This window comes from Crocodylus porosus, unplaced genomic scaffold, assembly GCF_001723895.1.
Source record: "Crocodylus porosus isolate Cpor-Errol unplaced genomic scaffold, CroPor_comp1, whole genome shotgun sequence".
Classification (NCBI taxonomy): domain Eukaryota; kingdom Metazoa; phylum Chordata; order Crocodylia; family Crocodylidae; genus Crocodylus; species Crocodylus porosus.
In genome coordinates this window covers 55,233,296-55,250,055 of record NW_017728947.1, presented here as the reverse complement: position 1 = coordinate 55,250,055, position 16,760 = coordinate 55,233,296, and the positions used below count along the sequence as shown (strand labels likewise).

The 16,760-nt window shown below is 41.9% G+C and overlaps 3 protein-coding genes across 4 annotated transcripts in view; 2 read left to right on the top strand and 1 right to left on the bottom strand.

Moving 5' to 3' along the window:
* The window catches only part of NUSAP1 (nucleolar and spindle associated protein 1), a 40,486-nt gene extending 35,612 nt beyond the window's left edge, over positions 1 to 4,874 (top strand). The window contains 2 exon segments of the mRNA XM_019551207.1: positions 3,592 to 3,703; positions 3,872 to 4,874. Coding sequence (XP_019406752.1) covers positions 3,592 to 3,703; positions 3,872 to 3,959 — 200 coding nt within the window. The 3' untranslated portion in view covers positions 3,960 to 4,874.
* A 1,332-nt stretch (positions 4,875 to 6,206) lies between these two features.
* On the bottom strand, positions 6,207 to 14,317 carry NDUFAF1 (NADH:ubiquinone oxidoreductase complex assembly factor 1). Of its 2 annotated transcripts, none has more exons than XM_019551204.1 (5): positions 14,272 to 14,317; positions 11,085 to 11,715; positions 8,913 to 9,098; positions 7,546 to 7,620; positions 6,207 to 6,742 (listed from the first exon to the last, which is right to left on the bottom strand). In XM_019551204.1, exons 2-5 carry the CDS (start codon positions 11,592 to 11,594, stop codon positions 6,602 to 6,604), a joined length of 912 nt encoding a protein of 303 aa, XP_019406749.1. In that variant the 5' UTR covers positions 11,595 to 11,715; positions 14,272 to 14,317; the 3' UTR covers positions 6,207 to 6,601. The 2 variants fall into 2 exon arrangements, with proteins under 2 accessions (XP_019406749.1, XP_019406750.1); XM_019551205.1 differs by lacking the exon at positions 14,272 to 14,317 and adding an exon at positions 13,345 to 13,411 and having other exon boundaries at positions 6,286 to 6,742.
* RTF1 (RTF1 homolog, Paf1/RNA polymerase II complex component) overlaps positions 13,723 to 16,760 on the top strand; it is a 44,406-nt gene continuing 41,368 nt past the window's right edge. The window contains exon 1 of the mRNA XM_019551203.1: positions 13,723 to 13,811. The gene's annotated coding sequence lies outside the window, so the exon portion shown is untranslated. The remainder of the gene's footprint in view (positions 13,812 to 16,760) is intronic.

Sequence of the window (16,760 nt, the reverse complement as noted above, 5' to 3'; positions counted from 1 at the left end):
GTTGCCCCATCTGGTTCAGCAGGGGTCCAATGTTGCCCTTTTCCTCCGGCTCCCCACATATCTGAAAAAGGACCTTTTATTGTCCTTGATGAAAAGGCATTCTTCACATACATATGATATTAAAGCAGTTGTACTCTGAAGGAAAATAACATGTAATATATTCTTTAGCAGATAGGCTTTTGTTAAAATAACATAGCCTTTGAACAGTTGGGCTAGAACTTTTTTAGCTTCTGGAAGAATGTTTTTTTTGCACAATGCTTTAATCATGCAGGATTTTTAAACAGCAATTCGAATAAACAGGACATGGAAAAAGAATTACCTAGCACCTATTCATCTGGGGACTAAGGCCTATTTACATGGGAAAACTTGCCAGAATAATTCTGGCATAACTTCAATCATAAGAAACTAGGGCTGGAAAGGACTTCACAAAGTCATCTAGTCTTAGCTCCCTGCTCAAGGCAGGATCATCTTTGACTAACCTGTCCCAGTCAAGGGCTATAAGCTATACAGGAGGGAGGGATAGGACAGGAAGGAGAGGTGTGGGTGGGGCACTGCAGCTGTATCTTATCCACCTGGCTGAACATGGCGAAGTTATGTGCAGGGATAGGGCAGCTTATGCTCCCTGCCAGGTGGCACCTTTGCACCCAGGGGCAGTGGAACAGGCCATATGCATTATAGCCTAGGCTGTCCCCTGTACCTAGGTTGGATGGGGCCAGGCTACCTGCCACAGGCCCTGTAGAATCACTTAGTGGGCCAGATCCAGCCCGCAGGATGTGATTTTGCCCACTCTGACTTACAGCAGCCCTGTAAGAGATGAGTGTCCACTCTGTCCTAATGTCTTTGCTGTCTTTACCCTAATGAAACTGTCACTTCTTCATCTGTCTCATCTCTCTTAAGTAAAAGCAAACATTTCCATAAGCTATTCCCACAAATGAATATAATGCTAGACATTTACTGTAGAATCTGTGCAAGAGAAGTTATGCAAACTCATTGGTGCTAAAAAATGAAGACTTAATGGAAGCAGCAAGGGATCTATAGCAAATCCTGTTGTCAACATTCTAAGAAGGTGGATGGAAGTAATAAATATTTATGTTCTTACCGCACACCCAGCTCCTTGGTCACATTCTAATATTATAAAAGCCCTAATCTATCGGTCTCTGTCCATAATGTTTTATTTATGCTCTCATTGTCTGACAAACAGTCAATCAGCGTGCAAAGAAGCGTTCGGACAGGGGGTGGCAGCGTAGCAGGGACCTGGTCCCTGGAGGTGGCAGCAATGGAATGGATGGAACAGACCTTGGCCCGCCCCTCCCCACTTCTGTTATTGCTGCCTGCAGGGCCGATGCAGTGGGTAGAGAAACGGGCCTGTGGGGAGCAGTGGGCATGCCACCGTGGTGCAGGGAGGGGAGGAGTGGCCCTGGGCCTGATGCAAGGTGGGGGAGGGGAGGAGGAGTGAGCCTTAGGTGGGGCAGAAGCCAGTCTGCCACAGCAGTGGGGGTGGGGAGCAGAGGGCCTGGCCTAAAGTGGCAGGGGGAGGGGAGGAGCAGCGGGTCTCTTCCCCACACTTCCCCACAAACGTTAGCCCCGAGCCCACTCCTCCCATTCCCCTGCCGCTACTGGGTCAGCCCAGGCCTGCTACTCCTCCCCTCCCTGTGGTGGCCCTGCTTCTCCCCACCCTTGGGCCCATTCCTCCCCTGCCACTGTAGCGGGGAGGTGGGGTGTGGGCCCAGACCCCAAGCACCAGGAGGGGAAGGGGGGAGGAGTGGGCCTGGATGAGGGGGCATGGGGCTCCATCCCTGCCTGCTCTCCCCATCATTCTTGACAGGCAGTTGGCTAGTCCATTCATAAATGGCCCAAACAGTGGTGATTCCAGAGCAGGAGGGATCAAAACAAATGACCTCTTTGACCAATAAATCCTCTCTCAGCCAAATTGAGTGTGCATATCAAATCTACCAAGTGACCCTCAGTAAATATTTACCAGCACTTGTCACACAGGGAGGTGCAGGGAATAGACTACAGCTCTGCTCCAAGTCCCAGCCCCATGCTGGTACCACCTTGCCTTCCTGTCAATATGATGTTCTGAACAGGGACAGAGTACCACAGGAGCATGATAAGGAACGTAATCCTCGAGCTGTCAATAGGTAACTGGTAGATTGCATGCCCTAAAAGTCTATCTTAGATTCCTTGGACATGAGGGTGCGCTCCACTATAGCCCCTGTTCCTGCAGGTGAACTTGATTTGTAGTCATCTGTAGTTGAGCCAATGATCACTGAGAACTTGCTTAAAGTGCTACAGTCCTCAGTAGATAATAACCATTTATCCTCTTCCAGTCTCTGTAACTTGTCGTTTAGCTTAACTTGTTTGCATTCTGTACATTCCTTACCCTTACCTTCTATTTTTTGACCTGTGTATTTATGGTTCCTGTGGCTTTTACCTGTTAAACAATATCTTAAATATCAAGAGTTCTTTGCAAATACAAGGTGCTCCATAATCCCTTAAGAACTTTCTCTTTTCAAGCAGAAATCTTAATTAATTTTTAAATAATTGTTGTTATAAAATACCCCTCAATTCCCAAAACTCTCTCATGCTTCTAAAACTTTAAATCTTCCTCCCTGTTAAGATGGCTGCCTATAAATGCATCATAGAAGGGGGTGCAGAAGGGAATTGGTGAGGCCCTACTCAACAAGGTGCCCCTGGGGGTCACAAGAAATAATGGCCATAAGCTAGCAGAGAGCAGATTTAGACTGGACATTAGGAGGAACTTCTTCACAGTTAGGGTGGCTAAAATCTGGAATGGGCTCCCAAGGGGGGTGCTCTCCCCTACCCTGGAGGTCTTCAAGAGGAGATTGGATGGGCATCTGGCTGGGGTTATCTGAACCCAGCACTTTTCTGCCCATGCAGGGGGTTGGACTCTGATCTATAGAGGTCCCTTCCAACCCTAACATCTATGACTCGCTGATACTTCAAGAACTCTCAAAACTTTCAGTAAAGGGAATCTTCCCCATACTTCAATAAAATGTTTTTCCTTTTTGCATTTCTTCAGCTGTGATAGATAGTGAATTTCAGCCCCTTATCCATCCAAGAACCTTAGATGTAGTTCCCTGCCCTCCCCAGGACGAGGTAATTCTTAAAACTGTGCTCAAAATATAATGAACAATGAAGCTGAAATGTGTGCTTTAGCACATTGTTAAATAGTGATAGCTGTGTGGAATGTATCTCCTCCAATAACTGGCTGTGACTTATATACTCCAGTCGGTTTTATTATCTTGGCTTTGACTTCAGATGCAATCACGCCACAGAGTTGAGGATGAGAACTGTATTAGGCCTCTGCAGAGACATAAAGCATTGGAACAAGTTACTCATAGAGGTTGTGGAATCTCCATTCTTGGAGGTTTTTAAGACTGGGCTAGGCAAAGCCTTGAGTGGGATGATATAGTTCAGGATGGTCCTGGTTTGAGCTGGAAGTTGAAATAACTGACCTCCTGAGGTGAGGTCCCTTTCAACCCTATTTTTCTATGATTCTATCTATGATTTCATGTATGCAAAGTAAATTAGAATAACTAGCTGGTCTTACCATCTCTTGAAATATAGGAAGACTGAAGCCTTGGGGGGAAACAAAAGAAACCAGTACCCTGAATAAATCAGTGAAAAAGAGTCTCTCTTCACTTAAGAAAAATTACAAACAACCACCTCTCCAGACCAGGTCAGTACAAGACCTTGTTCAACCAAAATTTGGAAACTTCTAGTGACATTCACCTCAAGGATTTCTTAATGCTTGTGTATTTGGTCTTCTCTATCTGTTTAGTTTAATTAATGATGCATCTGATTTCTTGTTTCCAATATAGTGACATCTTTTGTTTTTCACTTTCAGAGAAGAGAGGCGTGAAAAGCATGAGCAGGAGAGAAAACAGAAAAAGACCCAGATGCTTCGAACCCGCAGAGGGTTGACCATGGCTTAAGAATTTAAAAATGTCTCAATAACTTGTTGTAAATAGTCTTCTCTGAGGAACACAACCAGTTCTTCCCTAATTTTGTAAATATTTTCTGTATGTATTTTCTATGAATGAGTAAGATCAGCTGACTTGACTTAGCCAGTTGTTTGTAGGGTAGCGTTGTTTCAGTGGTGCTGGGCTCGACATCATCTGTTAGTTCTTAAATTAACAAGTATGATATTAGCATCTTAAGTCCTTTTAATGTCTGTAGTAGAGCCCCTGGTATTGCTAATATTAAGTTGATTGAATTAGGTCTTGGACTGGATGGATACTGTGTTTGTCAAATTTTGGGGAAAAGACTTCCCCTTAATCAGCAGATTCCATGAATCAGACTGAAAATTAAGGGGGGGAAATACAAGTGATAAATAGATACTTGGGTAACCAATTCACATGTTGAGTCAAACTTTTCTGTTGGGAATAATTATTAAGATTCTAAATAAATTCAAAATATATATCATTGACAAAGCTCATATGCTGTTGGAAGCTTCCTCTGGCTTTCCAGAAGAAATTGTTAAAACAGTAAAGGACAATCTCTAACAGAGGGAAGAAAAAGTGTACCTGAGCAGATTTAAAATGCTGATATTGCTTCCACAGGTGGCGTAGTTGTGTGGTTTGGGGGTTTTTTGGGGGGGGTGGGGGCATTGTTTTAAAAGCTATAAAGGAAAGTTGTTAAATATGTGAAATGACTGGAAAGGGGCATGGTAATTGCTGTCTCATTAAAGCTTTTCAGAATTGAGCCAACATTTACAAAGTAGTTAAGTTCTAGGTGTACAAGTACAGTTACCTTTGTTATTTGCTGAAACATTAGCCTCAGATATGGAAAAGTTTGTATAAAATTTTATACTGTTTAATTTGGGGGGAATAAATGCATTTGTATGTGATGCTATTGCTTATGACTATTAAATGGCATAATCACGGGAAGTTTGGTTACTAATGTATGTGAGCATGTAAGAAAAATGAGAGATATGGGGCTTAAGCCCCTAGTTGCCAGTTGTGTTCATATACAGATGCAATATGGGTACTTAGTGAAAATAAGTAAAATAAATGAATTGTAATTTGCTAAGCTTAATGACCCACTTAATCACTTTTGAAAGTGCATTTATTGGGTATCCTAAATGAGTTAGAGTACCTACAAATAGTGTTTGGAAGGGATTAAGTCTTGCATGGATTTTTTAACTTGCTTATCTTTTTACTCTACTTGAATATTACCATATTTACTTGAATCCAAGACAACCCTGAATTTTTTTAGATGAAACCCCCCCCCCCCCCGCTTATAATTGCATTGTATATTTGGGGTGTTGTTTTTAAATTGGACTGCCCTCCCCCTATGATAGCAAGAAAAGCAGTGGTGGAGGGGCAGGAAGTACTTGTCAAGCAGCCTGATCCCCAGTGCCCACACACCTTGGCACCTGCCCCACTCCATGGTACTTATCTCACCCCTTCCACCCTCCTCTCCACAGGCCTCAGCATGTGGTTGCTCCAGCCTCAGCCCAGCCATGCAACAGTTGTAGTGGCAGCTCCAGAGCTGGAGTCTGGGCTGGGGCTGTAGCAACCACGTGCCAGAAGGTAAGTGGTAGGGGGTGGGGTAGCAGCTGCTTCTCCATCCCCCACCCCACAACTTTGTACCTGAATAGGAGACACGGGTTTTTTTTCTTCATGTTAAATGGGGACAAAGGGGTGGGGGGGAAATGCTGTCAAATGATGTGCTGTATTATACGTTCTTGGTTCACCTCTTTGCACAAACTAGAAACACTTAAAGAATATGACTCGCATGGGAACTAGTAGAGGGGTATAAAAGGATTTCAGATACTGCACCTGCTGTCAATTTTGAATGTAATTTTGATTAATCCTTTATTCCAGGAATATCAAAGAGCCAGCCAGTAAAGCAGTCTCACCCAGCCTCAGATTCCTGGAGGGGCCAGGAATCTGGGCATGGGGCAAGGCTCACTGCCTGATTTCTTCTGTTCAAAGCCCCACTGGGGATGAATGTTGGCAGGTGGTGGGGTGGCATGTGGTAACTGTTAACCCTTGTCCCACTTCTGCTGGTCTGGCCCCATGGGCACTGGATGAGTTTACTACCTATTCATTCAATATAAATCTATCTTGATGATCTACCACTTTATCAGAGATGTAGAACTCTTTTTGTGCAATAGAATAACCTCTCAAGTCATATTATCTGTAGCAGTGAAATGAAGTGGAACACCAGAAATCTTTTAATAGCTTTTATTTCCTTTACTTTCTGAATTGCTCTTCTTAGTTTCATAAATATCTCAAAAACTATAATAAGTATGTCTGAAGATGATCCATTCAGCAACCATCACTGTACAACTGTTTATTAATTACCATACTATCTTTCTCTGTTGCAGTGTTCCAACAATACTTACTTGCAGAAGCCCGTAGTGAAAATAGGTTGGAAGTCAGAAAAAAAACCAAAAACTAGTACTACATCTTTAAAGTTGCAAGATGCATGTCCATCCCATACAACTCTTCCTTTCAGTATTTACATGGGTTCTTCTAACAGCATTGTGAACCTAGTCAAGATCAACAAAGTGTTGTATACATATTTAATAAGCTTCCGAAGCATCTGTTCCATTGGAGGGCAAGTCAATCTAGAATTTGGTGTTCCTTTCATATTGTTCATAGGCAAATTCTTCAGTATGAGTTCTGTCCATGAGCAAACCAATGAAGTCTATCTCCAGCTGAAATGGACCAGCTGCCTGGTCTCCCAGTGTGAATCCAATAGTGCTAATCTGATAAGAAATTGGTTACTTGTTAGTATACCATTTCAAGTTTGTTGCAATTAGCAGCAAAGTGACGAATCTTCTTCCATGTTCTCAATACAGTGCAAGGATCTTGCAAGCACATGCATATTACAATAAGCATCTACTTAAAACTGTGGCATCAACATAATTAGAAAGCTTTCCTAGAACACTTTGAATACAGAATCTGATTTTTAAATTATATTGTTTAGAAAATGCAAATTTTAAAGAAATTAAGATTTTTCAAGAATTTAGGGCAGTTGAGAAAAAGAGTATCTATTGAGCTGGAATTTTTTAACCTTGAAACTTCAGTGCAGCAAACTTAGTTTATCTATGATTTTGTATTTATGGGGTACTCTTCAACATAGCCTTAATTCTGCGGCAAACTTTTCTTTACTATTTTTTGTGTCACTTAAGATACTAGATTAAATTGGCAGGTAAATATACTTAATTTGAGGGCTATGGAAGAAGTGTCAGCATTATACACAGGAACTGCCACATCAGATCAGACTAGCTCTACCTGTCTGTGGTCAGCTTTGGGTGTTTCTAAGGGAACTGCAAGAAATGTAGTAGCCAGTTGTGACTCACATACTTGTAAGGAAAGATTCTCCCCCCTCAACTTTCTAACTTCTGTCAGACTGGTGCATGGTCTGATGCCTGAGAATGTTCTCAAACTATTCGGTTGTTTCAAACTTTACTTATAAGACTTCATCTCTCTTCGAAAGGTAGGAGTCTGCTTGTTTGGTTTTTTTAAGCATAACTATAAAGAGAGGTAAGCTGATGGAAAAACTTACTTTGTCTAACCAGAGTGGATACTGGTGATCCTGGACTCTCCCCTGATTACATAGAAAGAACTTGGAGAATGGAATCTGACAATAAGAAACAAAGGCTTTAGTTTCACTTATACAGGCATGAGTATAGGAAAAGGAAAACCCTCACCCATGGGATATGAATTACACATTTTGGCCTTGGTTTCAAAGCAAGGCATGTGGAATTTCTGCAAAAGATGAAAGGAACAGGTGAAACTCCTTTTGATTTCCCCTACAGTCAGCTTCAGTCCCATGTTCTGCAGTGCCTACTGCTGTGGGACTCTTATTTGATCATCATGTGCTAGACAAGGCAAACACATAAACTACAAGCAGGGAACTAGAGCAAATTGGATGCTTATGTTGCTGGGATCCTATGACCCCAGCTGACTTCCTGCCCTTTGGGCGGGGGGCTGGACTTGATCTTCTGAGGTCCCTTCCAGCCCTAATGTCTATGAACTCTATGAAACTAGCACATAAATATTTTACATGTTTAGGATATTGTAATACATCATGAATTTAAATTTTATTAAGTAGAGTTCTTTTTCCCCCACTAACATCTGAAGGTACATCCCAATGTATGTTTTATTCAAATGAGATTATAGTACACATGAAGCTGTAACTTCTTACTAACCTGATGAACAACAATAATATGTAGTACTAGAGATAATCATTTCTGAACTCAAGCCATTGCAACATACTAAAGAAAAAACACTCTGACTCAAGTATTAAAAAGCTGAAATCTTACTAGTGAAAAGCAGACACTGTTATCTCAGACCTCTAAATACCATTTTATCTTGACCTCCAAAGATTCAAGAACTCAGAATTTATAATTCACCATAATCCCAAAACCCCATAATCTCAGATTAATAATTCAGAAAGTGAAGCACCTGCTGCTACTGGTTTATAATGCAATGTTACATCTATTGTACGTCCACTTACTAGAATAGCCTCATAAACTAGACAGCTAGAGAGAATCCCAAATATCCCTATCCCCAATCCTATACTTTAATCACTATGAACTTGGATTTTAAAGTTTAAGACACCTAAATGTGTGCCCTAGTTTTTTAACTGAACCTAACTAGCATCAAAGGTTATTCATTTTTCAGTGTTTCTTTTTCAATCATGATGCTTAGGGGCCTCCTTTTGTTATCCACATTTTAAAGTACCAGTTGCCATGACAAAAGCTTGAAGTAAAACAGTTTTTTCAATGCAAATCAACAACAGCTAGTTGGGGAACTTTTTCTGTGGTAGTAAATAAAGAGCCCTAAGTATACAATTTCAGAGATATCTAAAACCACTGTACTGAAAAGAATTAATTTTCTTTAGACCAGTTGAAATATTCATGAGATTACCGTGATTTCCTCCCAGTATGGACCGCCTCGGGTAAACATGAAATAATGGTACGTATCATCCTTTTGATGGGAAAAGTATGGGTCTGTAAAAATGTTTATCATCCAGGGTCGACCATCACCACGGACACGTAAATACAGACTATTAAATTTTGTCCAGTTATAGTATTTCTTCCTATTAAAAAAGCCCTGCAAGAAATTAATAAAGTGTGTAATTTTATCTTAGTATGTCAATAAGAATTACTACAATAAGACCTGAGGCAGCCTTTGAATACTCTTTCCCTCCCTCCCTTTTCATTAATTAGATAATATTTTCTGTAACCAGAGACACAATGTAAGATAAGGAAAACCAGACTTACTATTTGTTTCATTATACCAGTCTTAGTTCCATGATTCTCAGTGCTGTTAGACATCTCAAAAATGGGGTAACATCTTCAAGGACTTGTACTCAGATTTTGTAATCACAAATCTCACTAAAGAAAATGAAACGCCACTCCCAGCACATTAACACAGATACTGCCATGACAGTATTTCTTTAAACCAGTATCCTGTATCTAAGAGGCTGACAGCAGAAGTTTCAGAAGAAGGTAAAAACAACAAGAACAGGTATAAAATAACCTCCTCTCCCTACAAAACTTTTTGTAGCTAATTCTGAGATGCGTGCCTTCCTTTAAATTAAAAATTATCCTTCATATTTATTATGCTTTGTGTTAGCCTCAACTTGCTTTGTAAAAGATGGGAAGGTAATAAGAGGCATTAAACAATTTGGCCAGATTAACACAAATCTGTGGCAGTCCTGGAAATGTAATTGGGCTCCAATGCTCTGGATTTAGCCATTTCCCTTTGAATGGATGTTCACCTGTATGCTTAGTTTAATCTATCCAATTTCCTATGTGCCATCTTTATGTATGGCCTCTGATGAAATCTGTTCATATTCTTTATCCTTCAGAGCCCTAGTCCTCAATGTTTTACTTCTGTTCTCATAAACTAGGTCACAACTCTTGTTATTTATTCCATTGCACGATGGCATTATCATCTAAACTGAGTCCAAGCTTTTTCATCTTGGTATCCCCCTCTTTTAAGAAACATCTAAAAATGAATACCAATAGTTTTTCATCAAATGAAGGAAACTGACTATTATAACTGAATCATATTTTTGTTCTATTCTATTGATTTAGTCTTTTGTATATTTTGAAAGGCATCAGAATCCACATATAGAATTTTAAAAAGGATATTGCATAGCAGATTCTTCCTCTTTCACTTCAGCAAAAAAAGAGAGATAGTATTCTAACCTCAAATTGGGATTGGATATGAAAGTTAAGTTTGGGCCTAGATACTATGACTACTTGTAGGTACGCACATATATAAGTTAAATTAACAAAGTAGTCAGCACTATACTAGGCATTTAAAATGCACCAATTCTGTAAATAAAACTTTGCTATAGGAGACAAAGCTTGCCTTTGCTCAGTTACCATGTGTGCAATGGGAAATCCACTTTTGGCGATTAAGGGAAAAAACACTCCTTTTTTAAGAAAGATTTAGCCCTGAGCTAAAGTTTCAACTATGCCTAGCCAGAGTATGGCAGTGATTACATCAGCAAATGGATTGAAGTAGAATGTCTCTCATTTCTTCAACTCTGCCAATTTACTTGCAACAAATAAAAGCCAATTCTCACTGGTATAACACAGAGTTAACTAGATTAAAACAAGCCTCAAGAGGTCTGTTAAAAAGCCTAGTGAAGGTGTCTTTGTTTTAGTCAATTTGAATACAGATTGTATTATCAGCTTAGACTAAGAAACCTAACAAGCAACCAGCATTAGAAGTCAAGAGTTTGAATTTTGTACTTGATTCAGTATACTCAATAGACAGTCTACAAAGCCTCTAGAACAGAGTTCACCCTTTAGCTCCCTGCACTAAATGAACACTTCAGTTATTCATAATTTTCCATGGCAAATATGAATTTTTCTGCAGTTGTGTAGAGCGAGCTCAAAATGTTTTTCTCTCCTTCCTGTGTCAGGAAAGTGTCTAATAAATAAAAACAAATGTACCTTGAAGAGGTAATCAGAAAAAAAAAATCTGCACCGAAGTCCTCTAATCGCCCATCCTGACAGCAGAATAAGAGGACCCCGATAAAATACTGAATGTTAACAACTTAATTATTTAAGTTGTACTCACCAGTTGTGGCTTGGCTTTATATCCACAATATCCACTGTATTTTGTTTCCCCATCACGAGGTACTTCAGTATTGAGGGTCCCATAGAAGACAGCACTTTTGTTATTTGTGCCTAGTTTTAGGTAGGCTTCACTTTTCCCTCCAATTTCTATATCAGAGCTAGCTATCCATCTATTTAAATCTATCCTGCTGCGAAATTTCCAAACCACTCTAGTCTGTCCCCATAAGTGAATATGCAGAGGTTGGCCATCATAAGTTGTTGCATGCTCCACTATCTCAGTCTTTAGTAATTTAAAATGTTTTTTAATCCCATTCACTATTTTTTCAGTACTGAAATCAATTTGTTTCCAGACTGGAGCCTTATCAGGGCTTGTTCCTGGTCTCCTATAGCTACTATACATTTTGGAGATGTGATTAGTGATGAGAGGTCCAAGAAAAGCATGCAAAACTTTGTGCCTCTGGCACTCCCTAAAATGACAAGCACTAGCCAGTAGTTTAAAAGCTACAGCCATAAAGGTAGAACTGAAGGATGATCAAATTTCACTTTGAGAAAGGGCACTACCAGGTCTGAAATAAAGTCTTCAAAAAAGTTTACTAGATGTACCAAATGTTAAGGTAGCTTGTTTCTTCCACCTGTAACAAGGAACGAGAGAGAAAGAGATTACAAGCATACTTGTAAAGGTTTTACTTGTAAAAGGACACTGGCTTGAAATTAACCAATTTAAAAGCAGTTAAAAGCAACATCAGATTCTATGACTGCTGTGTCTTCTTGATTTTTGTCATTTTACAATAGCATTTTCCTATTTTTTACGTTTTTCTCTTGCCATTGCTGTGTAAGATTCCCAGCATGAATCATGAGACAAAATGCTTGAAGTAAAACTGAAAAGAAAATAAAAAACATTCTCCATGCTTTTAATCACAGCAGAGGTAGATGTCACTTGCAGTATTATGAGAAGTTTGCAAAGAAAATTTTAGTTGATAATGCCCGTGTGGAACACTGTGGCCATAATTTTGCGAACAGTCCTATCACTTTGTATCACATCTTTATGTCTAAGATATAGCTGCTATACATATACATTGAAATATATATACACACACACTATTATAATGTAATATATATAAGTGGGTTGTATTGTATTTTTATGTACATGTAATAAAGATATTTGTTACAAACATATATACTATCCAATGCATTTATAAAGATATACTAAAATAAAAAGATGTACTAAATAGATATTTATATACTAAAATATCTATATGTATGCTGTTCAGCATATAACATGTTCATGTGTTATATTATATAAAATATGATATGTTACATACGATGGAGGCAAGGGAGGAAGCCAACGTTGGCTGACTCATTTGTGCTGCCTTAATTTTTTTAGGGCAGCACAAAAGCTGAGCAAATAAACTTTCTTACTCTTTGTTGCACCACACAACAGGAAAATCAGTGGTGCAGCAAAAAGTAGCAACAGACTCTTGCACTACTGAGACAGACCTCTATTACCTTGCAGTGCTTCCCCTGCTCAACCAGCCTACAGCAAGGAGGATAGGTTGGCACAGCAGAGAGCCCCTCCTGCCCTATTTGGGTCTGGGGCAGCGAGGAAAGCAGGGAGATGTGAGACAAGGGAGGATGTGTGTTGCGCCCAGTGAAGGGGACACGCCAAGCTGCGCCACAACACAAGGCAGCACATGTTAATCGCTCCACTGGGCTGCGACCAGACTTGATGCAAGTGGCCCTCTCCAGCTGTTTTCTTTAAAAAATGCAGTTTTGCTTTCTGTGAGCTAGCCCAGCATCAGCCAAATACGTCCCTGTCCCATCCCCCACCATGAAGAAGTAAAATAAAAAGAAACCCCCCAAGATCCCTAGAGGATACTCCCAGCATCCCATATGACATGGCTGCAAGAAAGTCTGACTTTAAGCAAGTTGCATGGCGTAACTGTGGAAGTGCTGCCCGGCCTGAGGTGGGGGGGGGGGTCTTTTATTGGACCAGCCACCCAGGTGGGCCGAGGCCGGACGCCCGTGCCATCCACACTGCGCCATGCTCGGACCATTGTGACGCGACATGACACGGGGATGACGTCACCGCCCCAGACGCGCTCTCCAGAGGGGCAGCTGCATCGCGGCTCAGCCCGAGCTGCTTCCCCCGCAGCGCCCCGTGGAGCCCGCCAGCGCCGCCCCCGGCCCCACAGCGGCCCTGAGCGCCTCCGGGACAACACCCTGTCCTCGCCGCCCACCCGCGCCCTCGCTCTCGTCCTCACCTGCCGGCGGACGTAGCGCGTCCGGCCGCGATCAGAGCCCGCCGCGCAACCGCGGCCGAGAGCAAAGGTTCCGCGTCCTGCCGGAGGAAGCCGTGGGGTTTTGGGGTCCGCGATGCTCAAAGCCACGGCGCTCCCCCGGCCCGGCCCCGCCGCCTCGGCCAGGCGCCAGGCACAAACTCAGCTCAGCCCGCCAGGCCGCTGCCGGCTCGTCCCTGCAGCACAGTGGCCTGTGCTCCCCTCGGGGAGGCAGCACCAGCTAGTGGGTAGAGCCAAGGCCAGGGCTCCGGGATTCCTCCTGCCTTCCAGTCCCAGTCATACCACGACTCAGCCTGGCCCTAAGCACCCGACACTTACGTCCTGTTCCCCCCTCTGCTGTAAAAATGATACTTGGGTGCGAGTGTGAGGATTACACGCTGCCTGCCTGCCTGTCGTGAGACTTGCCCCGCGGGCTCCAGCTGAAAGGCTCTGTGAGTATAAAACATTATTTTACTGGTCGGTGCATTTTTTTTAATTGAGATCAAAGGGTTTTGGGGAGGAGGGCTTAGGAGTTTTTTTGGTGGTGGCTGTTGTGTGTGGGTAGGGGGTTGGTGTTGGTGTTCAGGGCAGTGAAGTTCTACACCAGCCTTTCAGTCAGAGCTGTGTGGGTAAAAAATGTGAAATACTGAGACAGAATTTGATCGGACTATAAAAAGGTGCATCTGATGCAACACCTGTCATGGCAGGAAACCAGACCTGGTGACACAAGTGGTCTTCTCCAGTCCTATTTTCTTTAAAAATATATATTGTTTTGTTTTCTGGGAGCAAATCCAGCATCAGCCAAGTACACTCCCCCTAACTACTGCAAAGTAAAAAAAAAATCCAAAAAACCCAGTAGCCCTTGAAGAAACTTCCAGCAGCCCATATTACTCAGATACAAAAAAGCCTGACCCTTTAAACAAGCTGCATGGCATAAATGTGGAAGTGCTGTAAGACCTTTCTATTTGGGCAGGCTTTTAGCAAGCAAAGTTAAGCTAGGATATTGTTTATGGTGGGGGGGGTTGCTTTATATTTTGCTTCAATATACATTTCATAAGTTCTTTTGTTCTCTTGCTTGTTCTCTTGTTTTATAAGTTATTTTGCTCATTTACTGTAAGTCACCTTGAGGCTTTGTTGGGAAGGGCAACATATACCTCTAATAAATAAATGCCATATTTTCATAACATATACATCACAAACTGTTTGACAACAGTGGCTCCTTTCTTGGCCTCTATTCCCAATTTTCATCACCCAGTATAAATGTACAAAGATTTTCAGAATTACTTTCCTCCCACTTTCTCCCCACATATTCCAATGGCCTGTGGAGTTCAGGAAATCCTTAACATCCTGATGCCTTGGCTTTAACCTGTCCACCATCTGCCTGATACTAATTCAGACACTTGATAATTCAAAATAGTAAGAAAAAAAGAAAAACAAACAAAAAGATATTATCGTTATCTTGAAAACTATCATTAGTTTGGGTAACTTTTTAAAAATAGGTTCTCCTATTCACCCCTACGATGCATATTCTTTCTCTGTGAATGCCCTACAGGTATGGATCTTGACTGAGTCTACTGAAGTTTGCAACCTGAAAAATCTGGCAAGTCTTGTTCTATAGCTGCCAACATTTAGACGTACCATGATTAGCAATTTAGTAGTTTATTTTCACTTATCTAAAACTCCATGTACCTGTCCAGTTCACAATTCAGCTACATGTAATCTGTATTTAAACCATAGTTTACTTACATTAACATGTTTAAAACCACATCCTACAAGCTTCTTTGGAAATACATAGCACTGACATATTACGACATTTACAGGAGAAACAGTAGGGTTTATGGCTCAGTCTCCCAGGTCTAGAAGGTGTTAACTAATTGTAGGAGCATCATGGCTAGCAGAAACATACATTACATGGAGAGCACATAGGAAAGTGGAAAAACTTGGTGGTGGGTGAGTGGTCCAGAGCAAATGCTGTTTGATGTATGTGGATCTTTGTTACTTAGTATTTCATGATTTTCAAAACCTGTCTTTACATTTAACATTAATTTAATTTACTAATGTAATGTTATTAATTGTAATGGCTGAGGTGAACATTTGTAATCTTACAATAATGTAAGATTGTATTGTTTGAATACATGATTATTAATAAAATAACCATCAATTCTTACCCAAACCTAGGAACAGCATACAGCTTCTCTTGCCTATAGTGTCTCTCAGAGACTTACCTGCTAAGAGATTGGCAGAGCTGGATATTTATGCCTGTCCAGAGCCTGTTGGGCTTTAAAGATATTCTGCCTGGGTGCAGAAGTCACCCTGAGCAGAGCCCATTGCAGGAGCAGGGACAGAACCAGGAGTTAGAGGGGAAGGAGAGGAGGGAATCCATAGATTTCTGCTGAAAATAGTCAGTGGTTTACAGTAATGTCACTTAAGCTGTCAGAACTTCCAGCATTAATCCTCTACTGCAAAGAACAGGTTGTTTGGCCCCTGCTCCACATTATGTATGTTTCACAGTTAATTGGTGAATCAGGCAATACATGTTGACTGACCATATGTGCAAAGTAATTATCACACAACTGACTGCTCAACCATGCAATACATTTAGAGCAGCCACCTGTGCAGAGTAATCATCACACTTACATTGACTATCCAGCTATAAAAAGTGTCAATCCACTATAAAGTTAGTGCTTGAAATTGTGTAACTCCATAGCTGGTTTCTATCTAGCTGGAATCCAACCAGGTGGCAGGGCCCTCAAGAGGAAATTCCTCCTCCTCCAAACTCCAGGGCTGTCATTCATCTGTCACGTTGGAGCTCTGCCATACCTTCAAATTAAAACTGGCAAGAAACCAGCTATAGAGCTGCCACATATTTTCAAGCACTAATTTTATAGCTGATTTGGCGTTTCATAGCTGGAGAGTCAATTTTATGCGCGATGACGACTTTGCTGGGGGGTTGGGTCTAAATGTATTGCATGGTTTACCAGTTCCTCATGGGACAGTTACTTTGCACTTGTGGCCTGGCCCATCTTTCTTTGTGCACGTGGCTGGTTTACACTTCTAGTGCGATTTAGTGGGGAATTGTGTGATATACCTAACATGTAGCAGGGGCCTGGTGGGGAGAGGCACTAGTGTCCCCAGAGCTTTTGCCGGCCAGAAACTGGGGCGCGGAGCAAGTGACTCCTCCTGGCTCTCGCCATCAGCCTCTTCTACCTGGAAGCTCCCGTATCCCGAGGAGTAGGCGAGGGGCCGCTGGGCGAAGCGCGGGGGGCGGCTCCGCAGAGCAGGGAGGCAGGGGAGCAGCTGCGGCCGGGCCCCCGCAGCCTTTGTTGGGGAACAGAGGGGCTCTGTTGCGGGGAACTCGGCGGCGCGCGGGTTCCAGGCCGGGCGGTGGGCGCGGGGCCACG

Bases quoted from the DNA above. Each gene is read 5' to 3' on its own strand.
- NDUFAF1 (XM_019551204.1), bottom strand. From the start codon at position 11,594: ATGGCTGTAGCTTTTAAACTACTGGCTAGTGCTTGTCATTTTAGGGAG. The intron at 9,099-11,084 runs GTGAGTACAACT...AATTTCTTGCAG, and splicing joins ATAAAGCCAAGCCACAACTG to GGCTTTTTTAATAGGAAGAA. The intron at 7,621-8,912 runs GTAATCTCATGA...TCTTATTGTCAG, and splicing joins CATACTGGGAGGAAATCACG to ATTCCATTCTCCAAGTTCTT.